Source organism: Lynx rufus, unplaced genomic scaffold, assembly GCF_022079265.1.
Source record: "Lynx rufus isolate CCGP_SWC_20201006 ecotype Redwood Valley unplaced genomic scaffold, mLynRuf1.p SCAF_3, whole genome shotgun sequence".
NCBI classification, from domain to species: Eukaryota; Metazoa; Chordata; class Mammalia; order Carnivora; family Felidae; genus Lynx; species Lynx rufus.
Window position 1 is genome coordinate 126,084,893 of NW_025814845.1, and position 24,483 is coordinate 126,109,375.

At 34.5% G+C, this 24,483-nt stretch overlaps 1 protein-coding gene across 1 annotated transcript in view; it reads right to left on the reverse strand.

Moving 5' to 3' along the window:
- LRBA (LPS responsive beige-like anchor protein) overlaps positions 1 to 24,483 on the reverse strand; it is a 792,976-nt gene that overhangs the window by 596,077 nt on the left and 172,416 nt on the right. Inside the window, exons 19-22 of the mRNA XM_047092315.1 lie at positions 24,005 to 24,113; positions 23,518 to 23,599; positions 20,470 to 20,593; positions 19,982 to 20,174 (exon numbers count right to left, since the gene is read on the reverse strand). Coding sequence (XP_046948271.1) covers positions 19,982 to 20,174; positions 20,470 to 20,593; positions 23,518 to 23,599; positions 24,005 to 24,113 — 508 coding nt within the window. The remainder of the gene's footprint in view (positions 1 to 19,981; positions 20,175 to 20,469; positions 20,594 to 23,517; positions 23,600 to 24,004; positions 24,114 to 24,483) is intronic.

Sequence of the window (24,483 nt, forward strand, 5' to 3'; positions counted from 1 at the left end):
TAAACATTAAAAAAAGCAAGCAAGCAAGCAAGCAAGCAAGCAAGCATGGGTGGCAACCATCTTGTTAGTGAAATGGTTCCATCAATGCTTCATCCCAGAAGTGAAAAAATAATTGGAAGAGGAAGGGTTAGAATTTAAGGTCCTGTTATATACAATGTACCTGGCCATCCTGAAACCTGAATTTTGGTATGAAAATGAAAATGGCAAGGTTGTATTTTTACCTCCAAATATGACCTTATTGCTTCAGCCCTGTGACCAGGACATCATTTGATTTGTCAAGGCCACCTCTACCCATCTAGTATTTGATTACACTCAATCAGCAACTGATGAAGACCCTAATCTAGACATAATGCAATGGTGGAAATCATTCCTTACTGCTGATGCAATAACATTCATCAAACTTCAATGGATGAATTAAAACCAGAAACTGTAAATGTCAGCTGGAAGAACTTATGAAGTCAGCAATGATTTTAAAGCCTTCTCAGGATCGATGGAGAAGTTAGGAAAACCATTCACTCAGCAAGACAAATTAGTGGAGAGGATTTGCTGAAATGCTTGATGAAGTAGTGGAAGAACGTACTGAAAGCCACTGAGAAATGTTAACAAATGAGGAATTGGAAAAACTTGTTGAGTCATCTATGGAGGAAGAAATGGAAGCAGAACTGGCAATGTGGACATTATAGGAATTTGCTTAAGTATTTCAAGTTGCACAGACACTGAAGGACAAAATTATGGAATATGATCCTCAGAAGGAACAGAGCATTAAAGTCACCCATATGATCACTGAAGGATTACAACTTCTGCAGCAACATTGATGAATTAAAAATAAAGTCAACAAATTCCCATTACAATGTTCTTTCAAAAGGTTTTTTGCAAAAACAACCTTCAACTACCGAGGATCCCTTACCACTGACATCATGTGCTCCTGACATCCCACCATCAACATCGCTCAATGATCCAGGATCACCTGAAGCAGATGATCCTCCTTCTGACATACTGTCAGAAGGTCAACAGTAGCCCTAATGCTACATCACAAAACCTACATCATACACCTCACCTCCTCTCATCACACAGGCATTTTATCATCTCACATCACAAGAAGAATGACAAGTACAATACAGTAAAATATTTTGAGATAGACCACATTCACATAACTTTTATTACAGTATATTATACTTGTTCTACTTTATAAGTAGTTACTGTTGTTAATGTCTTAATTTATAAATAAAAGTTTATCACAGATATGTATGTATAGGAAAAACACAGCATACACAGGCTTTAGTACTATGCACAGTTTCAGGCATTAAGTGGGGGTCTTGGAACATATTCCCCCCGGATGAGGGGGAACTGGTGTAGTTAGTTACATAGAAGTGAACTTCTCTACTGGTTATCATCAATTTAAGGAATTCCTCCTACATTTCCATTGCCTTCTTCAGAGCCAACAGAAGATACTTATTTTTGCTATCACAAATTATCTTGTACAGATATGTTTTCATGATGCTGTTGCTAGTATTCACTGAAGTTACAACTTTTCATGACTATCAGCATACTTTCTTTCAACCATTTGATTAGACTTTTCATTCTAAAGGTGAAGTATATTTCTTCGTCATATTCTATCTACATTCATAACCAGCAGACAAACTTTCAACTGCCCATTTAAAAAGACAGGTTAAAGGATATCATTTAATGCTAAAATTCCAAGAACAAAAAATATGGCTTATGTAATACACATTTTAATTCAAAGCAATGTACATTTTCATAAAGTACAACCTGAATGTGCCACAGGGAATATCTTTTCTTCTGCATTATACTGATTTGCAGTCAAATCTGTTGTAAATAGTGTTTTGTATTTCCTAAGCAAACCAACTTGTTAATTCTTTCTTCTGTAAATATAAATATTAGAAAAGCTTTCAAAATTCTGAACTTGATTTTGAAATTTCTCTTTAATTTACTCCAATACTCTAAAAGCTAAATGGCAATTGAGCAATTATCAGTGTTGTTATCTTTTTTGATACCGTTTTTCCTAAAGGTATTTGTGACTGATAATTCCTAATTAATTACCGGATATTGTTCTAAATTACCCAGCTAAAGCACTAGTCATTAATCTTCACAATCATTTGACAGCTAATCTATAGCTGTTTGTAATGTTTGGAAAGCACTTCTCTAAACTACTAAAGATTCTCATGAGCTAATAACTACAACATTTATTTTGCCATTACTTTCAACTTAATTGTCACTCAAATTTACTAATTAGGAGATAAAAGATTGATACAACAATATATCAAGAGATTAACATTATTAATCCATATGTTTAAAAGACTTTAACCGATAAAAATTCAGCCTTTTGAATGTTAGGCTAAGTTTAGCAACCAACCTTCTTTACTAAGCAAATGCATCTTTTTCATGTGTTATTTTCCTATGGAAATATCAGCTGAATATTACATGTTAACTTCTAATTCTTAGGTTACCAACATTTCATAGTTGATAAATAAGATATCTATAAACACAGCTGAATCTCCCTATATGGGATATCAATCAGCATGTCTCAAAATGATCACTACCACACAACAGGAGACCTTTTACATAGGCTCGGTCCCACCGCTTGCAACAACAATGTTGCAAAGATAACAGATACAATGAAGTCAAGTTATTAATATTCATAAGGTTATCAATCTTATTTTAAGGTTATAAATTTTTACTGCTCTATTTTATGCAAAGCATCTTGGTTACAAATCTAAATACTCTGGTTCAAATCTAAGTTCCTAAATGCTTCCTTATTACAACCTTACTGGAAGGGTATCAAGCATAAGGCTAGGCTACTACTTAAGAGAATTAGTTATAAAAAATTTTTTTTAAGTTTAATAACAAAGGGAAACAATCCTGTGAGGAAAACAAGTCCTATAACATAATTTGCACTATATATTCATCACATAAAAAACTTAAAAGTATTGTTTGAACAGGTAGTATATTTTGATAAGGTTCAGAATGCACTACCACAAAATATGGCATGTTTTCACACTGAATATTTTAAGATGAAGGAATTTGAGAAAAAGCAGGTGCAGGAAGAACTCTCTGACCTCTCCATTCTCATCTGAAGTAGATTATAGAAACACCAGGTTCTAGAAGAACTCTCTGATCCCCTCCTGCTCTCCGAAGCCTCTCATGTGAGAGGTGCCCTCCCTATAACCCAGAGGAAAGGAGCTTCCTTATCTCAGAAGATACATGGATGCCAAAAAAAAAAATCCAAATGAATAGGCCTCGCTAATTTTCCCCCAGTTTACTAACCTTAGCTCATACCCTCTGTCCTATCGTGTTTTCCCATGACTTTCCACTCTTCATCAAACCTAGTATAAAAACACTCAGGCTTGGGGTACCTGGGTGGCTCAGTCGGTTAAGCACCCTACTTGGGCTCTGCTCATAATCTCATGGTTAGTGAGTTCAAGCCCCGCATCAGGCTCTCTGCTATCAGCGCAGAGCCTACTTTGGATCCTCTGTCCCTCTCTCTCTCTCTATCCCTCCCCTGCTCGCTCATGCTCTCGCAAAAGTAAGTAAACGTTTAAGAAAAAAAAAAAAAAAAAAAAAAAACAACTCAGGCTTAACCCTTTCTTTGGGTCTTTCACTTTCTAATAAAGGCTCCCATGTACTGTAAAACATATTAAGTAAATGTATATGCTTTTCTTCTGTTAATCTCTATTTATCAGTTTAATTTTCAGGCCCAGCCTGGGACTCTAAAAGGGTCAAGAAAAAGATTTTCCTCCCCTAAAATTCACATGATTCAAATATAAAACAGTATGTAGTTTAAGTTTCTCTCCTACCACTGTCCTCACTGGCACAATTCCCAACAATCAGGCGACCAGTTATTTCTTATATACCTTCCCAGGGTAGTCTCATGCATATACAGACGTAAATTCTCACTCTCCCACTTGTTTTATTAACATCCAAAGTACAAACTGCACCACAATTTCTTTTGTCATGTAATATACCTTGGTGAACTATTTCAGGATAGTTTTAATTTTTTTATATAGCTAAAGTAATTTTTGAAGTTAGTTTTCTACGGCTTGTTTGATGTCTTCTGTCCATTTTTCTATTGGACTTTCTTTTGCTATCTTCTTCTAGGAAGACTATAACTTTTTTTTTTAATGTTTAGCTATTACTGAGAGACAGACACAGAGTGTGAGCAGGGGAAGGGTAAGACAGGGGGAGACACAGAATCTGAAGTAGGCTCCAGGCTCTGAGCTGTCAGCACAGAGCCCCACACAGGGCTTGAACTCACAAACTGTGAGACCATGACCTGAGCCGAAGTCAGTCCCCTAAGCAACTGAGCCACCCAGGCGCCCCTAGGAAGACTTTATATGTTAGCAATGTTACCTTTGCACGGGTTCTAAATTGTTTTTCCAATATGTCATATGCCTTTTGACTTTGCTTATAGTATTGTTTTTTGATCACAAAGTTTTTGTTTGTTTTAATGTAGTAAAAAACTATTAGTCTTTCCTCTTTAATGGTTCTAGATTCTAAATTACAGTTAGAAAATTCTTAGACAATCTAAGGTTAAAGAATACTGCTCTGGATTTTCTTCTAGTACCTATTTATGGTTTCTCTCCCTACCAGTTAATTAAACCATATTTTAAATTACCTGGGGATCCAACTTTTTTTCCCCTTAGATGAAACTTCTATTATACAAATACCATTTATTAAAGAGTCCATTTTTCCCTGCTGACGAGATGCATCATTTATAATATGCTAAAGTCTTTATGAAATTTCATGTATTTTTGGACTTTGTATTTCCCAGGTCAGCCATCTCTTCATGTGTCAATAATACATTTTGAAAATTTATGACATTTGGTATGTTGTAGTATTTAGTAGAGTCAGTCCCCTTGTCATTGCTTGTTACAGAGTTTACCTGGTTATTTCTATGTATTTTACTGTACTGTTCCTTAATGATTACCTTTAATAATTAAATAGCTTTCTCCCCACAAAAAGAAAAATGATTGGTTAGTATTATCTCAATACTTTACTAAATTTACAAAATAATCTAAAGAAACATCACGTTACTATAACTTTATGATGTTGAGTCTTCCTATTCTAGGAAATATGTTTTTCCATTTGTTCATGCCTTTTGTGTACCCTTTGGGAATATTTTAAAGACTTTTTCAGGGGCACCTGGGTGGCTCAGTCAGTTAAACATCCGACTCTTGATTTAACGGCTCAGGTCATGATCTCACAGTTAGTGGACTAGAGCCCCACATCAGGCTCTGCGCTAACAGTAGCAAGAAGCATGCTTAGGATTCTCTGTCTCTCTCTCTCAAACATTGTAAAAAAGATGTTACATTTTTAAAAAGACTTTTTCAAGTAATTTGAAGTGTAGTTCAGAGTTTTATACACTATATTACCAGCAATATACAGAAATTACATAATTTGCCTAGAAATACCTAGAAGCACCTGGAAATAGCAAAATAATGCTGACACTTAAGTTTGGACTTCAGCAATAAATACTCATTTGCAAGATAGAAAAGGATTAAAAACAAAGAGAGATGATGTGCAGAAAAATTTTTAATAATGTAGAGGCACCTGGGTGGCTCTGTCAGTTAAGCATCTCTTGATTTCAGCTCAGGTCATGATCTCACAGTTTCATGACTTCGAGCCCCAGAACAGGCTCTGTGCACTAATTGCACAGAGGCTGCTTTGGATTTTCTCTCTCCTTCTCTCTCTGCCTCTCACCTGCTCGAGCTCTGTCTCTCTCAAAAATACCTAAACATTAAAAATTTTTAACGTGCATAAGAATGGATGGTCAAAGAACATGGTTCATTTAAGACACTTGAGTTATTCAGTAAAGCAATAAGATTAAAGTATTTCTAGAAGTGGTGAACAATAAAAACAGTAAGTATGCATGTAAATGCTAAACAGGCATTAGACTATTTAAGGCTTTGTGAACCCAGAGAAGGAGATGAAATTTTATAAGGACAAGCTTTATTTACCCACCACTTGAAAAGGCAACTACATAATTTACCACAGAAAAATTAAAAAATTATTTTCAAATGGATTTGACTTATAAACCATACTATTCTACTCATATGTAGCTTAAAATAAACCCTCTACAAAAAAAAATGAAAAGAGTAAATAACAAAAAATGGAACATATCTATATATAATCTGTCAAGGAAAGACAAAAAGCAAAGTTTAAAGTAGAACAACTGTATTACATTAAAATAGACTCTCTCCTGGACCAAAGTTAGTCAGGCTCCTCTGATCCTGCTACTCAATTAAGCCCTGTCTTTGACATACCTGCATCTCTGAGTTTCAGCAAGGATCTTGTTAAGTCAGTTTAGAGAGAATCCCCACCCTCCATATCTTTTTTGTCTTTTTGTTTCCAGTTTTTACTTAAATTCTGGTTAGTGAATATATAGGGAAATATTGGTTTCAGGAGTAAAATTTAATGATTCAACATTTATATATGACACCCAGTGCTTATCGCAGTAAGTGCCCTCCTTAAGGCCATCACCCATTTTGCCCATCCCCCACACACCTCGCTCCATCAACCCTCAGTTTGTTCCCTGTCTTTTAAGTGTCTCTTGTGGTTTGCTTCTCTCTTTTTTTTTCCCCTTTCCCTATGTTCTTGTTTTGTTTCTTATATTCCACATGAGTGAAATCATATGGTATTTGTCTTTCTCTGACTTATTTAGTTTAGCATAATACACTCTAGTTCCATCCACATCATTGCAAATGGCAAGATTTCATTCTTTTTGATGGCTGAGTAATATTCCATTGTGTATATATACCACCTCTTCTTTATCCATTCATCAGTTGATGGACATTTGCACTCTTTCATAATTTGGCTATTGTTGATAATTCTGCTATAAATATTGGGGTGCATATCCCTTCCAATAAGCATTTTTGTATCCTTTTGGTAAATACCTAGTAGTGCAATTGCTAGATCATAGGGTAGCTCTATTTTTAACTTTCTGAGGTACTTCCATTTGGTTTTCCAGAGTGGCTGCACTAGTTTGCATTCCCAGTATGAGAGTTCCACCTTTTCTACATCCTCACCAACATCTGTTGTTTCTTGTGTTGATAATTTTAGCCATTCTGACAGGTGTGAGGTGGTATCTCATTGTAGTTTCAATATGTATTTCCCTGATGATGAGTGATGTTGAGCATCTTTTCATGTGTCTGTTGGCCACCTGGCTGTCTTCTTTGGAAAAATATATATTCATGTCTTCTGCCCATTTCTTAACCAAATTATTAGTTTCTTGGATGCTGAGTTTGCAATGTTCTTTGTAGATTTTATACTCCTTTATCAGATATGTCTTTTGCACATATCTTCTCCCATTCCGTAGGCTTTTTGTTTTTTGTTTCCTTTGCTGTATCTTGAAGTCCCAATAGTTCATTTTTGCTTTTGTTTCCCTTGCCTCCAGAGATGTGTCTAGTAAGAAGTTACTAAGGCTGATGTGAAAGAACTTACTGCCTGAGATGTGTCTAGTAAGAAGTTGCTAAGGCTGATGTCAAAGAACTTACTGCCAGTGTTCTCCTCTAGGGTTTCTATGGTTTCATGTCTCCATTTACATCTTTCATCCATTTGGAATTTATTTTTGTGTATGGCATAAGAAAGTGGTCCTGTTTCATTTTTCTGCATGTTGCTGTCCAATTTTCCTAACACCATTTGTTGAAGAGATTGTCTTTTCCTGCTTTGTCAAAGATTACCTGACCATATGGTTGTGGGTCCATTTCTGGCTTTTCTATTTTGTTCCATTGACCCTGTTTTGGTGCCAATACCATACTGTCTTGATGACTACACCTCTGTGATATAGCTGGAAATCCATAATTGTGATGCCTCCAGTTTTGCTTTTCTTTTTAAAAGCTGCAAGTGGCAATTCAGGGTCCCACCTCCAATAACTGATCAACCTGATTTCTGTTTCCATTTCTCAACCCCTCCATCCCCAGTGACATCTTATCAACCTGGCCTGCTTTTAGGAAAAAAAACTGTTAAGTCTGTTTAACCAGAATCTCCTCTATCCAAGATGTGTCCTCTTACGAATTTTCCACCCACTGAATCTCTTCCCCACTCCTACCCTCTTCCTTGCCTATAAATCCCCACTTTTCCTTGTTGTATTCAGAACTGAGCCCAGTTATACACTCAGGTCTCTTTTCCCCTGTTGCAATAGTTCCTGAATAAAATCCTATTTCAGAGCTTTAAGGGCTGTCATGGGTTCTCTTGAAGAGTATCATATAGGAGTGCCTGGGTGGCTCAGTCGGTTGAGTGTCTGACTTTGGCTCAGGTCATGATCTTGTGGTCTGTGAGTTCAAGCCCCACGTCGGGCTCTGTGCTGACAGCTCAGAGCCTGGAGCTTGCTTCAGATTGTGTGTCTCCCTCTCTCTCTGTCCCTCCCCACTCATGCTCTGTCTCTCTCTCTCTCTCTCTGTCAAAAATAAATAAACATTAAAAAAAAGTTTTAAGAAAAAAATTTTAAAAAAGAGTATCGTATATATAATCCTACACATATGCTATATGATATAATGTTATTTGTTCTCAAAGGCTTTAAATTAATTTTCAATATATTTTTTTAAAATTTATCTCCACCAATTTTTCTGAATAGAGTTTTGGAGAAATCCAGTATATGGAAAGTAAATTAATAAACTCAATCATTTCCTTCTAAAATTTTAAGTAGTCTAATACACAGAAGTTACATCAAAGTTAAATCAATTTTTGGTCTGAAGTTTAACTTTTTTTAGTAAGCAACCCTAATAAATATAAAAAACAAACTTTATTCTTTCATAAAATGATTTTTGACCAACACTTTCTTATCAACACCAAGTGAGGATGCAATTTAAACAGATGCATGGGGCACCTGGGTGGCTCAGTCAGTTAAGCCTCTGACTCTTGATTTTGGCTAAAGTCATGATCTCCTGGTTCATGAGTTTGAGCCCTGCATCAGGCTCTGGATTGATAGTGTGGTGCCTGCTTGAGATTCTCTCTCTTTCTCTCTCTCTCTCTCTCTGTCCCTCCCCCACTCTCACTCACTCTCTCTCAAAATAAATAAACCAAGCTAACATAAAATAGGAGCACCTGGGTGGCTCAGTTGGTTGAGCATCCAACTACTGCTAAGGTTATAGTCATGCATTTCATGAGTTCGAGCCCCGTGTCATGCTCTGTGCTGACGCTCAGAGCCTGGAGCCTGCTTCAGATTCTGTGTCTCCCTCCCTCTCTGCCCCTCCCCTGCTTGCACTCTGTCTCTCTCCCTCTCAAAAATAAACATTAAAAAAATTTTTTAAATAATAAATAAAACAAAACAGAAGCCTTCTAACCACTTAGTACTTTCTTAATCTCTATAAATATCATAGTAACACATGGAAACATTGTAGAATTTAAAAGAAATTTATTTAAAAGAATAAATATATTCTACCCTCAAACCTCCTTAAATTATGAAAATCTATCTAAAATAATAGTTGCTCCCTAGTTCTGCAACATGCTTAAAAATACATATTTAGTAATAAATATCAAATTAAGTCCATTTTGGTATGGATATGGTCCAGATATATTATTAAAAACCTGTGGCAATAGCTGAGATATAGAGAATGCCTACTGTACAATGTTTTAAGCATTTGTCACATACTGACACACATAATCTTCAGAACAACCCTAAAAGACAAGTAGTATTATCCTCATTTATCTAGATAAAGATAGGAAGCACAGTGACATAAAATATCATACAGTTAATAATTTATTAATCTTTGTTTATAAAAAGTCATCTTGACCCATTTTAAGAACTGTTTAGAGGGGCGCCTGGGTGGCGCAGTCGGTTAGGCGTCCGACTTCAGCCAGGTCATGATCTCGCGGTCTGTGAGTTCGAGCCCCGCGTCAGGCTCTGGGCTGATGGCTCAGAGCCTGGAGCCTGTTTCCGATTCTGTGTCTCCCTCTCTCTCTGCCCCCTCCCCCATTCATGCTCTGTCTCTCTCTGTCCCAAAAAAAAATAAATAAACGTTGAAAAAAAAATTAAAAAAAAAAAAAAAAAGAACTGTTTAGACAGGTGCTCTCATAAAAACTAGAGTATAAATGGGTACAAATTTTTAGATGGTAATTTAGCAATATCCTTTAGAACCTCTTAATACATGTAAAGACTCCTGGAATTATAGGAATTTACCCTACAAAATAGGAGACATTTATATAAAAGCAGGCCCAGCACTGTTCAAAGATAAGGAAAAGTTAAACTATGGTGTTAATGCAGTACATTGTAACACAAATCAATAGATTTTTAAAATATCACATCCACCAATTTTTCCAAATAAAATTTTGGAGAATGCCAAAAAAATGAAAACTACCTTATTTACTCAGTCTTCCTTCCTATAACTACAAGTGACCTGATAACATTCAAAAAGCTCAGCTTTTGCACTTAACTTTGTGGCTCCATAATATGATGTACTGTATATACCTAATAATATGCAGCCACTGAAATTCATGTAAGTGTGAATAACTTTTACTCACTGATTATTATAAGTCACAGGCCCATCCTACTTCATGGCAATATAGGCCTAGACAAAATATAGTACCTAAAGTTTTGAGTTTGGGGTGCCTGGCTGGCTCAGTCGGTAGAGCAACCTATTCTTGATTCCAAGGTCTTGAGTTCAAGGCCCATGCTGGCCATGGGCCTACTTAAAAAGTAAAATCCATAAAAATAAGAGAAAGTTTGAGTTTTACTTGTTAAAGAAAAAGGATATTTTTTAACAGTTCTTGTAATTCAGGATATTTTAAATGCCTTAATTTAAATTTTAATTGAAGAGTAGAAGCAATCTAGCATACCAAGTGAAAACAGAATCAATTAATTCCTCAAGATAGTGTTAAATTTAAAGCATTTTAAAAAAGGAAAAGTGGGATGCCTGGTTGGCACAGTCAACAGAGCATGCGGCTCTTGATCTCAGAGTCATGAGTTCAGGCTCCACATTGGGCACAGAGCCACTTAATTAAAGAAAGCAAAACAAAGCAAAGCAAAGCAAAGCAAAGGAAAAGGAAAGAAAAGAAAAGGAAAAGGAAAAGGATCAACAATAACAACCTGGAAAATACCTAAGAAAATAATGGAATTACAAAGGTTACTCTTAACAGGTACATATTTGAAACCCTGAGACCAAAGTAACCAACTCAGGGCAGTTACACTAGAAAACCCTATTACTGCTTATAAAATCTAGTTCAGCTGTTGGAGGAGAGAGATACAGTGACAAACAGCTTCCCTACTACAAAGGTGGCAGGAAATCTATCAAACTGGACAATAAAATTGCAATTGAGTTTCTTTGGCTTTTTATAGCAGCTGAATGTATCCTGATGTAACTCTGCAAAAGCTATACAATTCTGCAACATTAGTTTTTTACACACCAGTACTTTATCAAGATCCACGTTATAAATTTATGATATTGAGATTTTAAATGGCTGCACAAAGAAAAAATAAGCATCACTTCAGTATCACATGTATAAAAATGTAAAGCTTCAGAGTGAATATTTTTAGAGAAAAAAATTTGGTCTCAATACTTCTGGCAGAATTTCTAACAACACGCTACAAACTGTTCACCTACTTACTGAATCACTTCAGCTCCATCCTAAACTTTAGTTAATATTCATTTGAAGCACCCTAGAATGTCAGCTGTCCATTTCAAAGACAGATGTCAAGATATTAAAAATCCAAAGTAATTAACATAGCAATATTCAAATAAATTACTTTGTAAAACCTTATGAGAAAAGATTTTCATTAATGAAAAATTTTCACATAGAGAAATAAAACTAAATGACATTTATTAAGCTTTAAAGGTGAAAACCACAAGAACTAATGTATACTACAATTTTAAATTTTTCTTTTCCCCCTCACAGCATTAAGTAAAGGTTCAGCATTTATTTTTAAAAGTATATTTAAGCAGCAAACAGTAATAAGTCTAGTTTTACTCAGATAAAAATACTCTACAATTGACTTAATCAGCATTTATTCCATTTTGTAATTTTAATACTAAAACTTGACTCAAAGACTGGTTCTTGGCCCAAAACAGGCAAGACAGGCCTCTCCATAAAGTAACTATTTTCTTTGTAAAGGTTTTAATATCTGTTTAAAGCTGTAAGTCACTGGAGTAAAGAAAAACATAAATTAAAACTGTATATGTAAACTATGTATAATATATAAACTATAAATACATATAAATAACAGTTTTATGTAATAGTTTTATAAGCTATAAATATATAACATATAAACTATATATAATATACACATAAACTATAAATACATATACTTAAAATATACAAAGCATACTTTTGGGTTTTTTTTGTATAAGTGGAGTTTATACTTCTTCTTTCAACATTCTCTGCACCATAACATATGCTCCCAGAATGACATAAAACGTTTTCATTAATTTTTAAAATGTATTAAGGGGTCTTAACTGGGGTCCATATTCAATTTATGTATAATTCCTCTATATCTGTGATACTTTCTAAAAAATATATTATATTAACAGCTTGGTGTAAAGGCAGGAAGGGAAGAATTTTATAAAGGTTAGTAAAAATAATTCTCTGTACACTCAGAGGGGCACTTGAAATACAGAATGCATAAGAAGGGCTAACTTTAAAACACAGATTTCTGGGAACATCCCATGAGATTCAGATTAAGATTCTGGGGTGAAGTGCAGGAGACTATAATAAAATATACATCTCAAGTTACTCTGATGAGAGATTCCCAAATCAGACTGTGTGTGGTTATGGTACACATACTTTCAAGACAGCTGCTGCAGCTATTTCATCAGTCACTGATAACAGAAGACTGAGATGCTAAGGCACATACAGGGTGCCCCGGTACCATGTGACAGCTAAACTAGACAGACCAAACAATGATGGTGTGGATCTTCCTTCCTCCTGCAACAAATATTTAATGTGCAACTGCCACATTGTTCTATGCACAATTCTACAGGAGATATAAAGATGTATAAAATCTTTTGTCCCTATTCATCAGAGCTTACAAGGAACAACCAAAATAAGATATAAGAGCTCATTTCTAACAAATATAGTAACAGAGATATTATAGGATCACTCATAATTCAATGGCAAACATTTGCTGTATCACTCATTACTGCTCTTCTTCATGTACGTTACATATTCCCAAGCAAACCAACAACTCACCATGCTTTTTCCTCAGTAACACCACCTCTGTACCTCTGTTTATGTCAATTCTTCCACCAGCGATTTTCATCATTCCAGTCTTTACATGCCCAAATCCTATTTACCCTTCAACGCTGTCATCAAATGATATCTGTTCTACCACTGTCTCAGATAGCCTCATGTGAGGCTGTCTACCCATTCACTGTGAGTATCTCTTCTATGGCATTTATTCCTTCCTGCCTTGTTTTTTAGTGCTTTACGTATATATATATATATATATATATATATATATATATATACACACACACACATATATATATAATATTATCTCCCATATTAAAAAGTAACTTTTTTTAGGATAAGATCTGTTCCTGATGCCTCCTTCTATCTTTCATAATAGCTACAGGTACTCAAATACAAGAAGATAGGAAGAAAGGGAGTAGTGGAAAGGAAAAAAAGAGTTAAGGTAGAAATGGGAAGAAAAGCAGTACACAACTACTGTAAGACTTGGACACAGGTGATTGAAAACAAATGAGAGAGGGGCGCCTCAGTGGCTCAGTCAGTTATGCATTCGACTCTTGATTTCGGCTCAGGTCATGATCTCATGGTTCATGAGTTCAAGTCCCGCATCTGGCTCTACGCTGACCGGCACGCAACCTGCTTGGGATTCTGTCTCCCCTCTCTCTCTGCTCTTCCCCTGCTTGTGCGCTCTCTCTCTCTCAAAATAAATATAAACTTTAAAATATATTTTTTAAAAGAAAAAAAGAAAATGAATGAGAGAGACCACAGAGTATGTAACCACTCAAGCAGAGACAAAACAAACACAGATTCACTGAGGACAGAACAGAGAGAAAGAGACATAGGCTGGGGGAAAGGAGAAGACAGAGGGTACAGAATGGAGGAAGGAATGTTGAAGGTAAGAACAGAGAGAGGGACAGGAAAGAGGAAAAGTGGCCAAAAGAAGAAAGAGAAACCAACAAAGGGGGAGAGAGTTAGCTAGGCAGTGATAGATGGCAGCAGCAGGGACAGAAGGCAGCACAGATTGCACTAGATACCCACAGTACCTAATAGAGCAGAGGGGTGGAGAAGACTGAGTAGAGAGGACAGGTAGAGGGGGAGAGGAAGAGAAGCTGAGGGAGAAATGGGAATGGGAAAAGGAGGGAGACAGAGACTACTTAAGAGAAATACCAAGAGAAAATTAAGTGCTGTGAATTCACACAGAATGCGCTATAAGTGGTTGAGGTAGTTAAATCCTGAAAACTATGAAGGATATGGCTAATTACAAAGGAACACAAAGTTCATGCCATGAATAAACAAAAATGAAGCTTTTTAACAAAGAATGATATAACTTTAAAAAGTTAAGTGGAAGGTAAGGCAGGAAATCCTTTGTTCAAGAGGAAATGAAAGATTGAGTAGAAACTCTTGTTAAAAAAAAAAAAGAAAAAACTTTATTTGCCTTTTTATGAAAATTAAAGGGTTTGTGGAGGGAGTAACATTACGTAAGTTATTTTTAGCATAATAAACTTACAGGAAAATAATACCTAAGGCTACTGATCATTAGAAATATCTAGAGTAGAAATGATCTAGACATGTATAAAGAACTACAAATCACTAAAGGGAAGAAAAAAAAAATTTTTAACATAGGCAGAAAACAAAAGCTTGCAAAAATAAGAACTTTAAAGTGTCATGAAGGGCACCTGGGTGGCTCAGTTGGTTGAGCATCCAACTCTGGACTTCAGCTCAGGTCAGGATCTCATGGTTCACTGAATTCAAGCCCTGCGTTGGGCTCTGTGCTGACAGCATGGAGCCTGTTTGGGATTCTCTCACTCTCTCTCTCTGCCCCTCCCCTGTTTGTGCATGCACACACGTGCATGCTCGCTTGCTCTCTCTCTCTCAAAATAAACATTTAAATAAATAAATAAACAAATAAAGTGTCATGGAGTAGAGGGTGAAACATTACTTAGGATCTAGCAATTCTACTCCTACTTATATTTCCTAGAGCAGTGCTCTTTTCAAACTGAGGATAATTCACCTGGCAGATCACAGAATCAACCTACTGGGGCATCATTAGTACTTTTTAACAAAAAAGAAAACCTAAGAATATATCCCTATATACCAAAGTTTAGTAAGGGTAAATACTGTTTCCTGAAACCTCTGTTTCAGGTGTATGAGAGAAGGGTGCATGCATGTGAGTGTGTACATACATACATGGTCACTATAAATTTCTTACTGGGAGCCACAGTTATAAGAAGTATAAAACTGACAACTATAGTAAAACCGTTGCCTTTGAGCATCTTGACTTATTCATAGCAGTATAAATGAATGAACCAAAGCTGTATGTAACAATAAAAAATAATTCTAAAAACAAAAAGTTTGAGAAAAAATAAGGAATAGAAGCATCCACACAGTATGATGTCATTTTCATAAAATACAAAAATAGGGAAAATCAGATTACATTATTTAGGAATATATTTTTCAACTTTTTCAAGAAGGAAATGATAAACACAAAATTCAAAATAGAGATTAGATTTAAGGTGGGGCTGAAAAGGGAGAACCACATAGCATGTTCTTAAGTTGGGTAGTCACAATTCTATTATAACACTTCACAGCATACACACTACACAAATTATTGTAGATATAAGTAATTATTTTAAAAGTTGGGTTTAGGGGCGCCTTGGTGGCGCAGTCGGTTAAGCGTCCGACTTCAGCCAGGTCACGATCTCGCGGTCCGTGAGTTCGAGCCCCGCGTCAGGCTCTGGGCTGATGGCTCAGAGCCTGGAGCCTGTTTCCGATTCTGTGTCTCCCTCTCTCTCTGCCCCCTCCCCCATTCATGCTCTGTCTCTCTCTGTCCCAAAAATAAATAAACGTTGAAAAAAAATTTTTTTTAAAAAGTTGGGTTTATATCAAACATGAAGTGACTGAGGGTCTGAACTAGTGTGTTGGAAGTGAGAATTAAAACAAAGAGATGAATAGGAAGAATGATAGAGCTGTAACAAAGGAAAATAGTCACTGAGAATTTATTCTATTTTCTGTGATTTCTTTCATTAACTTATTATACATATCCACATTTACCATTTCTAGATTAGACACTGATAGTTAAAAAAATTTTAGAAACTTGTCTCAGTTTACACAACCACAAAATACTATAAACCAGAATTCAAACCCAGAACTATCCTTTGTCCAAAGCCCATGTTCACTTCATTACATACACAAAGGGACTGGTAACTAAATATAAATGTTTAGTCAAAAATGTTCAGAAGTTCAAAGATACTGGAGGTATTTCCTAGTTTAACCTCCTAATCCTGTGCATAGGAAATTAAAAGACTATTGTCCTTAAATATTCTATGAATTCAGCAGTTCTCAAGCTCTTTCATCTCAGGATGCTTTACACTCTTAAAAGGTACTGTGGCTCCCCAAAACTTTTTATTTTTATGGGGTATATCTATTACTACTTATCATATTAAAAATTAAGACTAAGAAACTTTACAAATACACATTCCAAAATAACAATAAATCCATTATATGTTAGTGTAAATAACATAATGAGAAGATAATAATAATAATAATGAGAAGAGTGCTAGGATTTCACATTTTCGCAAATCTCTTTAAATTCTAGCTTAATAGATGTTGCACTCTAGTATCTGTTTTTATATTCAATGTGTTGTATTATATACTGTTTTGATTTATGTATATAAAAAAATACACTTTCAAAAGACACATAGCTGGGAAAGGAGGACCTCACACATTTTCTGAAAAGGTCTCATAGGCTCGCAATGTCTTCAGGCTGTACTTTATGAATTACTGATCTAGGCACTTGGGTAGTTGTCAGTTAAGCGTTCGACTCTTGGTTTCAGCTCAGGCCATGATCTCATGGTTCATGAGTTTGAGCCCACATCGGGCTCCGCACTGACAGCATGGAGCCTGCCTGGGATTCCCTCTCTCCTTCCTCTGCCCCTCCTCCACCCTGTCTCTCACAATTAATAAACTTTAAAAAGTCATAAAAAGATTTGAAAAAAAGAATTACTGATCTAAAGTTTATATTCTTCTAGCCATTCTTCCTAAGGATGTGAACAAACAAAAGTATGTACAAAAGCACAGAATTAACATATAGTAATTTGAAATTTTGAAAAATCTAATTTATACTGATACTCCCCTAACCTAGAATTCCCCTAGATCTGAAATCCAATCCAAATGTATGTAAGACCCAAACTCAATCCTGTTTTTCTCATTATCTTTTGTAAAGAGGAATACAATACTAGCAGAAAATTAGTCCAGACTGCAGCAGCCTACTACAATAGAAATCAAAAGATCTGGGCATCAGCACAAACTAAATTAATTTCAACAAGAGGTAGCAAATAGTTTCTGTAAAGTACCAAAAAGTAAATATTTTAGGCTTGGAAGCCATACAGTCTCTGTTGCAAATACTGAATACTTATAGCATGAAAGCAGCCACAGAAAATATAAAAATAGATGGAAGTGGCTGTGTTTGAATAAAACTTTATTTATAAAAACACAGGCTTGACCCTCAAGCCATATTTGGCAGAACCCCGTTTTAGACTAAACTAGTCAGCTCAAAAAATGTAGTGACTAAGAGCATTTTTATAAAATCAAATCTTTTTCTTATTTATCACTGCGTTATTCTCAAACATAAATTAGAGCGGTATCTTCCAATCTAAGATATCTTTGTAAATCCTTATGATAATAACACACCCTCCTCTCACTGAGTAAGAAGAAAGCAGAATATATAACTCTTAGGTACTTTCAAATAACTAAAAGTTATTCAAGCACCTAAATAAGTACATTGAGGAACTGGCAATATATTCCACAAGAATGGCAAAATATTCCAGAATAATAAACTATGAGAGTAAAAAAAAAAAAAAAAAAAAAAAAAAAAAAAACATTTAAAGATATATCAAATTTACCATTTCTGTTCTTTATTCTTTCTAGTTAATTTATAATAATATAATTGTATGGTTATATTCCTTCTGAGTGTAGAAAGAGTTCTTAAACCAGATACAAAATGCATAAACCATGAAAGAAACTAAATTTTACTGCGTTAATATTTGAAATGTAAAATTTCCTCAGAAAATACAAACACAAAACTCTAAAACTTAAGTAAATAAATTGACAAAAGATATTCATAAATACAGCAATCAAAAGATTAAAACAAGAATATATTTTTTAAGTTCCCACAAAACAATAAGTAAATATAAATTAAAATTATGGAGGTACAGCATTTAAAATTCATCAAATGTATGGGGTACCTGGGTGGCTCAGTCAGTTAAGCTTCCGACTTTGGCTCAGGTCATGATCTCACGGTTTGTGAGTTCAAGCCCCACATCCAGCTCTGTGCTAACAGCTCAGAGCCTAGAGTCTGCTTCGGATTCTGTGTCTCCCTCTCTCTCTCTGCCCCTGCCCTGCTCACACTCTCTATCTCTCAAAAAGTGAATAAATGTTAAAAAAAAAAAAATTTTAATTCGCCAAATGTGCAAATTTTTAAAACTCCAGCCATACCAAGTGCTGAGGTGATGTGAATCAATGAGCACTTATACATCACTGGAGAGTATGTAAAGTGATATACCAATTTGGGGAAAAAATTGCATTATCTTCTAATGTTCAACATCTGCATCTTACAAGTAAGCAGTTCCATTTCTAGGAATGTAGAGAGAGAAACTTACAAATATATACAAAATGTATCAAAAATGTTCATCAGGGGCGCCTGGGTGGCGCAGTCGGTTAAGCGTCCGACTTCAGCCAGGTCACGATCTCGCGGTCCGTGAGTTCGAGCCCCGCGTCAGGCTCTGGGCTGATGGCTCAGAGCCTGGAGCCTGTTTCCGATTCTGTGTCTCCCTCTCTCTGCCCCTCCCCCATTCATGCTCTGTCTCTCTCTGTCCCAAAAATAAATAAACGTTGAAAAAAAAAAAAAATTTTTTAAAAAAATGTTCATCAACTGGTAAATGGATAAAGCCATACCATGGAATACAACACAACTGAGAAAATGAACCCAACTACATGGGTCAATATGGATGAATCTCAAACAATGATAAGTAAAAATAGCCAGCTACAGAAAAATGCATTTAATGTGATATTCTTTATATTAAGTATAAACATGAAATATAAATTATTTACTGTTCAGATGTGTATGTGTTAAAATATACATAAGAAGGAAATAGAAATAATGAAAACACCCAAATTAAGGTTAGTGGGGAAGGAGAGAGGGCATAACAATGATAGACAAAGAAAACTGGGATGGAGAAACCAATGTCATAAATACTGGTAGATACATTATTCCTTACACCTTTTTGTAGGTGTAGAATATTTCATTAAAAATTTTTAAACAAAAGCTATATAAAAATAACTTACACTGGATTAAATTAAAAAAATAAAAATAAATAAAAGACTAGCAGATTCTCCCAAATCAATTTTTTAACTGACTGTAATGTGACCAAAGGACACACATTATTAGCCCAAGCTTTTCTAGTTAACTCAACCACCTTACATTACTAAAATAACTTCTCATCTTTGAATATACTGCGCCACCTTGTGTTCAAAAGCTTCAAACTACCCTAAAATTTAGAGAACCGTATCTGTGAAAATGGCTACTTGAAAATATAAGTTCCTTTATGCTATGCCATGAGGTTTCACTTTATTAAGCATACATAAAAATAACATTTGAAACCTCGCTTTGATTCTGAAGAAATTGGAAAATTTTTCTTCTTAGTGATTCCTTTTAGTTGTTCTTTCACCGTGCTTTCAGAGAATGTCTTTTTTCCTTGCTTTTAAGTACATAAAATTTTTAAATGAGTAAAACACAAAATTATAGACATTTATAACACTAAAATAAATTTTCATTAAAAAAACTTACCTTTGAATGTGTGATTGATAAGGTATCTACCCACACACGCCAGCCACCCCACTCATATTTGACTGCATGGTAAAGTAGGATTCTGAATATTGCATAAACCATTTCTGTTATCTTTTGCTCATCAGAATTCTTAGGATTGAAATAACAAAGAGAAAGCATCCATTCTTGCCATACAGAACACTGTAGCAAGCTCCTGAAAATTATAAGAGGATACTGAATTACTAAAAAAAACTTTTTTTAATTTAAAAAATTTAAAAAAAAAAAAGCCCTCATCTTTAAGAATTCTAAAAAGTAAAAGTTCAAAACAAAATAAGCCAAAAAAAAAAAAAGCATCTCCATCTATTAAAACAATTAAAGAAGGTGGTACTGAAAACTCACTTTAAATATAAGGTATATTACTTATATACCCTTAATGAAAAAAGCATATGGAAAATTCATTGCACAGTATTTTTTAAAGCAATTTTTCTTAGAAAAAATTCAAACCTTACCTTCTGTTTTCTCTACTGTTATTAAAAAGTTTAATCATATCAGAAAGAAAGGCTCTGCGAACTTCCATGCTCTCAGGACACTGGGGAGAATTTCGAAGTAGGGTTGCAATTACTTTTAGTATCTCTGTAAGACAATTCATAAATTAGTAAAAACCAAAACATTACAAAAAATTCATGATGGAAGATCATTAATATATTTCTCTAGCTTCCCTGACACAGATGTCTACTGAAAACATCCTTGTATTATAAAAAAAAAATGATCACCTGCAGAAAAAAAATGACAATATATCTATTTAGAAAGCCTCCATAAATAAGGAATTTTTTATTTCATCATTAGAATGTATGAAAGTAGGGGCGCCTGGGTGGCTCAGTCAGTTAAGCGTCCGACTTCGGCTCAGGTCACGATCTCATGGTATGTGAGTTCGAGCCCTGCGTCAGGCTCTGTGCTGACTGCTCAGAGCCTGGAGCCTGTTTCAGATTCTGTGTCTCCCTCTCTCTCTCTGACCCTCCCCCGTTCATGCTCTGTCTCTCTCTGTCTCAAAAATAAATAAATGTTAAAAAAATAAAAATAAAAATAAAAAAGAATGTATGAAAGTAAAGTCAAATTTTAAAAGGTTATATTAAATAAAATTATGTTATCTATGAATTAAATAATAGTAAAACTAACAATTCTCCATAATTTCTGCCAATTAGTAAAGTTGATCTCAAACTCAAAAGCTGTAATCAAAATCTCAGAAAAAGTTCTCAGCTTTTCAACAAAATAGATGTTTTATGCACAAAGCTTTCCATTTATCATAGCAAATTTTAAAAGCTACTACAATTTTCCTCCATGATTTTAAAAGTGAAATTAGGGGGGCGCCTAGGTGGCTCAGTTGGTTGGGCGTCCGACTTCGGCTCAGGTCATGATCTCACGGTTCGTGAGTTCGAGCCCCGCGTCAGGCTCTGTGCTGACAGCTCAGAGCCTGGAGCCTGCTTCACATTCTGTGTCTCCCTCTCTCTCTGCCCCTTCCCTGCTCATGCTGTGTCTCTCTCTGTCTCAAAAATAAATAAACATTAAAAAAAATTTTTTTAAGTGAAATTAGGTTAAAAAACAAAGAAAATTAAAACCTATTCAACACCCCAAATACAAATGAAATTGCTACTGTAATGGTCTTAAAAATAACGCTGTCTAAATTTCTAGCATTTAGCTTTAAGGAAAAAAATTCTTTAAAATATATACTTAAATCCAGAACTATATAGAAACAAAAACAGCTATAACCCTGAATTTAAAATTAAATAAATATATTAAGTTTTTACCCAATTACAATTCAGAACTTCTGAACTAGCCTTTTGCCAAGGTTTTTGGTGAGTGCAAAAGAGCAAGTACGAAGATATTTTATCATACAATAGAAGACATTTGGGAAGTAATTTCTGAATTATTCTAATGACAAATTGAAAATTTTCTCTGCCTGGAAAATGATTACAATGATGATAATAATCATAATAATAATTGTAATGACAATAATAGACACTTAATTTTGAGAATATACTATCATGAGGTACTACTTTAAGAAAACCCATATACAATGATAGCTAAATACTGTTTTTATCACCTTTTTAGAGATAAGAAAACTGAGGCACACAGAAATTAAGCAGTTCACACAACTATTAAGAAACATAAACAATATAAAAACCTAGGCAGGTGACGCTTTTAAACACCGTACTATAGTGTGTGTCTTTCTGAGATAGTATATTACATAGATCATACATTCTAAAATTCTTACTTCAATAAGTCATCTCTATAATCATAAAATATAATTTATATTTATATACATATACTCAAGATTTTCTCCTTTTCTTACTCTCTAAAATAATAACATCAAGTCTCCCTGAAGGCTGAGGAAAATTAAACTTCCCAGACATGTTTTTAAAACTAGTACTGAAACAGAGTACCAAAAACACAACTCACCACACAAAAGGTAATTAAATTTCTAAACTCTACAAGTCAGTTATTTCAATGTCAATAATCTTAAAAAGATGAAAAATGTACACTTTGTACAAGTGCTTAAGAATTCTAAATATCAAAAGAAAAGACTGTTCAACAAGACTAAGTTCATAAACAATAAAAAAAAAAGCAGATATTTTTCAATTCCAAACTTGGTATTCCTAACTTGACATTAATTTCAGATGAAAGCTACCTCCATGGTTCATGTAATTTGGCCTGACATCACTAAATGGTGCAATCAAAACTTTAGTGAAAATCTGAACATACACTAAATCAGTATCTTACATACACAATTCTTCAAAACCTCTATATAAACATTTCCACATAACCTAAGGTTAATTAGATGTTATATTCAATATTAACCAAAAATAAAAGTAGCATTATATTATTCCCTATAATGAAATATTCTTTGAACACTATGTTCTCAACAATATCAACTTCAGGTTTTTCTCAGTGACTTTCTTTTTATTGGCAAAAGTACTTTTTTTTTTTTTAATTTTATTTTTGAGAGAGAGAGAGACAGAGCACGAGTGAGGAAGGAGCAGAGAGAGAGAAGAAGAAGCAGGCTCCAGGCTCTGAGGTGTCAGCACAGAGCCTGATGCAGGGCTTAAACCCACAAATTTTAAGATCATGAACTGAGCTAAAGTCAGACGCTCAATCTACTGAGCCACCCAGGCACCCCAAAAAGTACTTATTAAAAGTATAAAAAATAAGGGGAGAAATGGGGGAAAGTACTCAAAGGATACAAACTTCCAGTTATAAGCTGAGTAAGTTCTGGGTATCTAATGTACAACATGGTGACTACAGTTAACAATACAGTATTGCACAATGAGAAGTTACCAAACCAGTAGATCTTAAAAGTTCTCACCACACATACACACAAAAAATTCTAAAGATACTGTGATGGATGTGTTAACTAACCTTACTGTGGTAATCATTTCACAATATATACATATATCAAATTGTTTCATTAAGTTGTATACCTTAAACTTATACAATATTATATGTCAATTAAATGTCCATAAAAACAAAAACAAAAAAATAAAAGTATATAAAATACATACGAGGATTCTGTATCTTTACTGAAGAATCAGGATCTGGATGCTGTTTATGTATCACTTGAGTACAAATATGTTCTATAAGAATCTACAGAAGGAAAACAATAGATTAGCATAATCACTGTACCATTAATATAAATGAACATAAGTCAGCACTAATCAATGTTAAGTATACAGTCCAATGCTGTCATGCTAACCATCTTCTGTATTTTATAAAATAAATGATTTCAACATTGTAACTCTATTTTTACTTAATTACAAAACAAGACATCAAACAATCAATACAATGGAGGAAAGACTTAACAGAGATGTCCATACTGTTTAATAATTAACAGATTAATAGATTTAAGATGCAGCTATATGTGCTTTATATAACTAATTTCAAAACTGTGTATCAAATCTAAATTACCTTATTTCATCTAGACATTAGCAACTAAATTATAAAGTCATTCTCAAAATATGAAAGAAGATTAAATTCTAAATATATTCTTACCTCAAACAAAACATTATACGTGGTCATTGTGATTAAATTTGTCTGAAGCATGAGTCTTTCTGCTAGCAATGAAAACAATCCATGTCCAAGCATGACTTCAGCTTTTCTTCTGTGATTTCATAAAAAGAAATAATCAAATGCAGAGTACTATTATCTACTATTTAGTATGCAAGTTGGAAGAAGAAGATACAAAAATGTTTTTCACATTATCCACAAATTCCAGCTCAGTAACTCTCCCACTTTTCTTTAACCTAGAACTCATAAGGCCACAAAATCTTTAAGCAGAGAAATACAAACTACAATGTAAGCACAGCTGAAGTTTAAAATATATATACACAAGATTGGCTATGTCACAGCACACCAAAAATCTTCAGAGCAATTGTTTATTAACTAGTTTCTACTCTCCATCAGCACTGAGCTAAACTCTATTATGGATGAAATCTAAAGCCTAAGTAAGTTGTTAAGTAGAAAAACAATAT